This window comes from Nipponia nippon, unplaced genomic scaffold, assembly GCF_047370975.1.
Source record: "Nipponia nippon isolate SJK-2023a ecotype South Korea unplaced genomic scaffold, ASM4737097v1 scaffold_13, whole genome shotgun sequence".
Lineage (NCBI taxonomy): Eukaryota > Metazoa > Chordata > Aves > Pelecaniformes > Threskiornithidae > Nipponia > Nipponia nippon.
In genome coordinates this window covers 5663374-5669653 of record NW_028262324.1, presented here as the reverse complement: position 1 = coordinate 5669653, position 6280 = coordinate 5663374, and the positions used below count along the sequence as shown (strand labels likewise).

The 6280-nt window shown below is 46.7% G+C and overlaps 1 protein-coding gene across 9 annotated transcripts in view; it reads right to left on the bottom strand.

The window, feature by feature from the left end:
• Window positions 1–226: 226 nt before the first annotated feature.
• Window positions 227–6280, bottom strand: part of LOC104019969 (uncharacterized) — a 31508-nt gene continuing 25454 nt past the window's right edge. For 2 of the 9 annotated variants that reach the window (XM_087749558.1, XM_087749564.1), the window contains 5 exons: window positions 6020–6175; window positions 5479–5592; window positions 5258–5308; window positions 2443–3944; window positions 227–1268 (listed from right to left, as the gene is read on the bottom strand). In XM_087749558.1, the coding sequence (XP_087605684.1) occupies window positions 3657–3944; window positions 5258–5308; window positions 5479–5592; window positions 6020–6175 (609 nt within the window). In that variant the 3' untranslated portion in view covers window positions 227–1268; window positions 2443–3656. The remainder of the gene's footprint in view (window positions 1269–2442; window positions 3945–5257; window positions 5309–5478; window positions 5593–6019; window positions 6176–6280) is intronic. The other 7 variants (XM_087749556.1, XM_087749561.1, XM_087749557.1 and 4 more) reach the window with 6 other exon arrangements.

The following is a 6280-nucleotide window of genomic DNA, read 5'->3' as shown; positions in this document are numbered from 1 at the left end:
AGTATTCGTCAAAGCTCTGTGAGCTCCCCTGGAAATACCTCGTTTTGATCATAAGTCCACGTAAGAACTTAGGCACGTGTGATTTTTGATCCCGTTGATAAGGTCTACATTAACGCTCAGTCCTATTAATACACTTAACAGAACGTCACGCAGACTGAAGTTGAATGTCTAAGAGAAGTCTGAATATTCCAAACCGTTACCATCATAAACCACATTAACAATGCAGTAAAAAGAATAATTTTACTACACCTATTTGGCACAAAACCGTGATGACTGACAGTATTTTTGCTCCTGCCTTCTATTCCCTACCGCTTTGAATCAGTAGAGAACGGGGGGGTGAACAAGAATGTCAGTACTACGGGAAGTTTGCTCCATTGCGCTGCTCTCCTTGCCTCGTGCTGGAGTAGCTATACCACGTTTGTACAACTGATGGTTAGACGTGAGTCCATACGTTTATTTTTTGGCGCTGTCCGAATACTGACGCTAGCACACCAGCTTTTCAGTTTCTTACGCTGTTACTCTCTCCTTATGCTGAGGGTTACTGTTGTTTACTAGATCTCCAGCTAGGGAATCTGCACAGGCGTCTTTGTGACAGCGCGAAGGGTCCCATTCAGAAGCACTTTGTCGATCTGACCGTAAATGTAATCCTGATCTGAGCTTCTGAACTTTGGTTGTGTGCTTGGTGTTCACATCTTCAAAACTGTAACCTCTCTCCTGGGCAGAAGCAAGTTGAAATTGCTTTTTTTCAGAGAGCAGAATAAGAAGAGGCGACACGGGGCTAAGACACATGCAAACCAGAGCCAGCATTGCATAAGGTGCCATTTTATTTCTGTTCCGTTATGTTAGCTTTAATTGTGTGTAGCTCAATCTTTACGTCCTTTTATTTTGTTTGAGTAGCTGCCCTAGGATAGATGCGTCCCAGTAGAAGTCTTGCTCTTCCAGGATTATTCATTTCTTGTTTGGGCTTCCGAAAAGGAGGGTCACAGTTCATACACATGCACAGGTCTCTCTCCTTGCCCGTGTTTTTGTTCTCGCATACTCCTATTTTGTCCCCAGAAATCATTTGCTTTATAGGCTCGAATACTCATCGTAAGGTGAGGCGTGTGACAGCACCAGCTGAATCTGAGAGGAATATGGGTAAAAGGCAGGGAGCCGCCTTGCCCAGAGGAGTTCATCCCGTTTCTCACATCTATGAGCCTTGATTCTTTGTCTCTGGCTTGGCAGAAATCCTTCCACTAAGACAGAGAAGATCAGAGGTCCTGTTTAGACTAGGAGAAAAAAATTGAAGTTACATACAAGTTTGCTAACATTAGCTAAATTCAGTTACTTTCCTAACCAAGAGAATGCTCATGAGTAGCCACCAAAATCACATTATCAGCAATTGCTCGCCAGTTTTTTTCATTTTTAAATACTGTGTGAGTGGGTAAGCCTCATGAAGGTCCGTCTTAAGAGTTACTGAATATCAGGTTTTATTAGTTACAACCACATTTGGATATTCTGAGTTATTTATTGAGGTTATGGTATGTATATTTGTTTTAATGCAGACCTGGATATTGACTAATGGGAATCAAAGTTCTGAAACAGGTAGCCTATGAATCCCATGCTCTTAAGAGATGCAAGTGCATTATCTCATCACAGGGTAACATCTGCTGAAATAGATTCAAACCACATTTCACTGGTGTCTGGCATTCTAAATGTCCTGAGGGTTTTTCATTAAAGAAAATCAAGCCAAAAACATCTCGGACTTTCTCAGATAAAAATGCGTTACCCAACTCTTATGTGACCCCAGAATTATTTCTTAAATATCCTTATACCATGGTAATCTTTATGCCCAAAGGACCTCTGATGGCCTCCTGATAATCTTTTTTTTTGCAAAGTACGGGTTGGACGTTTCACTTGTTTTAACACAAGTTCTCCTCCCTGTCTTTATGCCATATTCATGTGTCTAAAGGAACCAGAAACACTGGAAATGCCAAAAAACTGAAACTGTGTTTAAAAAAAAAAAAAAGTTGGTCCACTAGTAAGAACGAAGTTGTTTTGTCCTTTTTACTTTGTTTTGCTGCTGCCTGCATGAATGTCAAATCCCAGTGAGATTATTTCTCTTCACTTGTTGTTTGCGTGGATGTTTTTCTATGCTTGTACGTAACCTTTGGTCTCATGTTCTTTTGATGTTGGTTCCGTATTTATACATATGTACTCAACCTAGGTGAAAGTTGTTCTGCGCAGTCATTAAATACAACTTTGCATTCCTTTTGGTTGCTCATAATCCCCAGGCCCGGAAGAAAATGTAATTTGGCAATTGAGGCAGGGTGTTTTTCTGTCTTTAGGTAACTGAAGGAAAAGGTCAGGCTCTGCTAGGTTAATTCAATTTTTATCCATCCATCCATCCATCCATCCATCCATCCATCCATCCATCCATCCTTATTCACATTTCTAGTATACCTAACTGGAAGACTCGACAGCTGATAAAAGTTTAACCCCTATTGTATCTAGAAAAGATAAGACTTCTACTGTGCTTTCCCTCTTGACTAGTTCATGAGTAAGGAGAGGCTATGTTCTTCTCAGCTGACCGTTGGAGGCTGAGCACTTTATTACTAGAGGTATTTCTGCAGCATAGACGTTGTTCCTATTATTTTATCTTAGTTTTCATCATTATAGATCTTTTAGCATGTGTTGCTATTCATTCCTCATCTCCGGTCACAGAAATTGTTCTCTTTTGTCTCTTCAGGCAGAGCAGTCGGTAGCAGAGTTGACGGGGGCTCAGAATAAGCTGACTGCTGAAATAGCTGATCTCCGTGGTGCAGCAGCGAACGTGGGCAGCATCAACGAAGCTCTCGCATTGGATGAAGTGCAACTGAACAAACTTGTGCTGCAGGTGAGCAGAGTTGCCAAAGGTCTTGCCAGGTGTTTGTCTCCAGCTGCTGCTTCTTCTCAGACTTCTTGCCTTCCGGCAGCATGGCTGACTGAATATGGAAACGTTGTTCCTTTTTCCGTCCAAGGCAAACCTCCTACAGGGTAAATCTTACTGTCTTTTCCTTCCTCTGTGCTTCCGTGATTGCAGCTGGAGCAAGAGAATGAAGTTCTGTCGGGTAAAGTGGACGAGATGGAGAGAGCAAAGATCTGTGACCAGGAGAAGCTGAACTTGTGTGAAAGAACAAATGAAGAGCTCTGCGCAGAGAAAGCCCACCTGGAGCAGCTGCTGAAGAAAGCAGAGGAGCAACAGGGCATCACTGCAAGGAGATTTCTGCTCAGAGCCTGTGCACTGTTTTGGAGAAATCAGTGTATTGAAAAAATAAAACCAGACAAAAGGTGTTTGTATGCAGTACAGAAACCGACAGGAACAACCTAATGTGCAGGGCTGTGTGGAGACTGACAAGGCACGCTGCGATGGAGTGCTCTGGACGAGAAAGAAATTTTACCTGCTCATCAGGTTCACCCTGCTTTTCCAGGCTTACGACTGACCCCATCCACACAAGCCAGCACCAGTTTTGTCCCAGCACTGCTTCTGCTGGGGAATCTGCAGTGAACACTGTGCTCTGAACCTTCATCTTACTTTGGGACTCATGCCTTGAACCAAGCCCCCTGCCACAGTTCACCTGCTCCAGCAGGTCCCTAACTTGGCTCCTGCTGAGGCCTTTTGCCGTACACTGGTCCTGTTACCTCAGGTCATCGCTTCTGGCAGATCCGGCTGTTGAATGCAACGGCTGTCTCTCAGGAGACTGATGGTCCGGAGGTATCAGTGCCAAGTTAAGGTTCAGAGACCGATCCAGCTGCCGGGTCTCTGCCTCCAGCACAGCAGCTTCGGGCTCCCTGACCACGGCTGCTAAGGAATAAGAGAGCTCTTGGTGAAGGTCTGACAGCTCCTGGCTGGTCTTTGCGCAGCACTCAATATAGTCCTGCTTGTATTTTCGTTCTCGTGCCAGCTGCGTCTGCAGAAGGGACACCTGAAAGAGGCAAAAGGCCGCGCTCAGCCAAGCCCACGCCGTTAGGACCATCCGTAGCCCCACTGTACCGGCTGTCAGGGAAGACGCACCCTCTAACTCCAGCCCTGGCAAAACTTTGTCCTTGTGGAACGGGAAGTAACAGGTTCCCAGAGTCGCCCTGAACTGAACTCAGATTATCAACAGTCCGAGTTTCTCTCTGGCATACCATTCACATGTGCAACACCGAGACATGACATGTATATTAGAGAGAGAGGTTCCTACAGGAAACTTGACAGCTAGCACATGAAAAGGGAGCAAACTCTCATTTTTCCTAACTTTAGAGCATGTCACAAATGAGCTGAGCATAATTTGATGAACACAGCCCAGGGGGGGAAATGAGCCTTAAAAGACTGCCGAAGCCTTGAAACTCCTCAAATTCTATTCTTTCCTGACAACACGGTGTTGTGCCTGCTGGGCTTTTTGGTGGGAGAGACCCAGCTGCTCTCACCTCCTCTTAGGTTTGCAGGGCAGGCAGGCACAACAGTCACACGGGGAAGGGGGTTCAGTTAGTTAACGGTAGCAACAGAACTTCAGACACTGAGGCTTCCTGGTGAAAACAGCCTTAGGATATACCTTGATGGCTTCAGCAGTATTCTCGGCTCACTTGCCAGAGCTAAGCATCATGTACTTTACTGACATAAATATTATATGCGTTTTGCCTTGAACGCCTGTGAAGATTCACCTCCTCAGGGAGGCCAGGCTGTACCAGACCCGTAAAAGTACATGGAAGAGAAGTCTGGCGACTGCTGCTGCTGCTGCCAGTACCGCTCTCAAAGGATGCAATAGGGTTCAGTAGCTGGAACGTACATTCTTACACTGATAAAACAAACGTACATACGGTGCTTAGGTCTCTGACTCGGTCAGATACTGGGATCGTGATTAGCACAGCATGGCAATACGAGACTAACGATTGCCTGAAGGCTCTGATATGACGCAAGCTCCACTGTTAACGGAGCCAAGGGAAAACGGAAACAGTCGACAAGACGAGTAAGACTCAAGGGGAGCACCCTTAGAATATTCTCTATTTTCAGGCAAGTTCCAGTTTTCTGAATTGCCTCCAATCCCTCTCCCACCCTGCCTGACCTTTAGGCAAGCCAGAGACTAGAGCTAGGTGAATGATGTCTGGCCGTGGCCAACAGGTGTGTCGAAGTGACACTGCCTGGTGTAGTCACTTCCTGACAGCCCAACCCAAAACTCGGGCCATAGCATCAGGCAAAGTTGTGCCCATCAGTACAGCCACAGTGGCTTTTGGTGACAGCTTTCCTACTCCTCACCTGGTCCTGTAACTCAGCTAATCGATGACTGCAGTGATCATGAGACTCCTCCTGTGAAGAAAAGGCAAGGATTTCTGTTAAGTCTCCAGTCTGGTCAGGGCCGTGGTCTATATTCAACTTCTATTAGGTCGATACCGGGGGGCTGCTGCTGCCACTGGGATTTGCCATCGTTCCTCCGTACGGCCAGAGCCTCCTCCCACCAACTAAGATTCTGTTCTCACCTGTCTAGAAGCAGGCATCTTGTGCTGGTCAGACTGGGAGAGAGAAAATCCGCATGCATCTGGCAGCGACCGACCACCATAAGCTCTCTTCAGCCTCCTCCGTTCACGTTCCACCTGCACGTTGGATAGGAGAAAGGGTCACAGAAACCTGCCACCAAACAAGGAGCAAAAGGACCTCTGGATGTCGTGGCAAGGAGATGTCCGCTCAGAGACCGTTAATTGCACCAGAGAACGTTGGGGCTAAGAAGTACTCAGTGTAGGCTATCGAAAAGAAAGAGCAAGAGGAAACAGTTCCTGACACAAGAGAATCAAATGTGTGTGTATGGGGACGCTGGTGCAACAAGGGTGGTACCGGCGTGAATGTACATTTGTGAAGGCAACGGGGTGCCAGAAGAGAGAGAAAATACAAAAGTGTGTGTCCACAGGGGGAAGTGGGAGAGGGAAGGAAACAAGCAGAGGACTCCAAAGTGCTGTCTGTGGAAACGTGGTGTTGTTCCAGAGGACCATGAGGCTTTGCAGAGGCAGCGAAAGCCTGTTCTACCTGCTCAAGAGTCCGCCTGAGCTCAGCATTGAGTTGCTTCAACTCCGTCTTCTCCTGCTCCAGCCTTGCAACATCTCGCTGCAGACATTCCAGCCGCTGCGACAGGAGTCTCTTCTCTGAGAGCCAGGATAGCTGCTCGCCTTCTGCAATAGCCTGCTGCGTATTCAGAGAGGAGATTCTGTGAGCTGGTGCCACATAAAGGTTAGGAGGGCCAGAATTAACACATCAGGGAGAGCGACCGGACTCAGCAATGGACAGCGC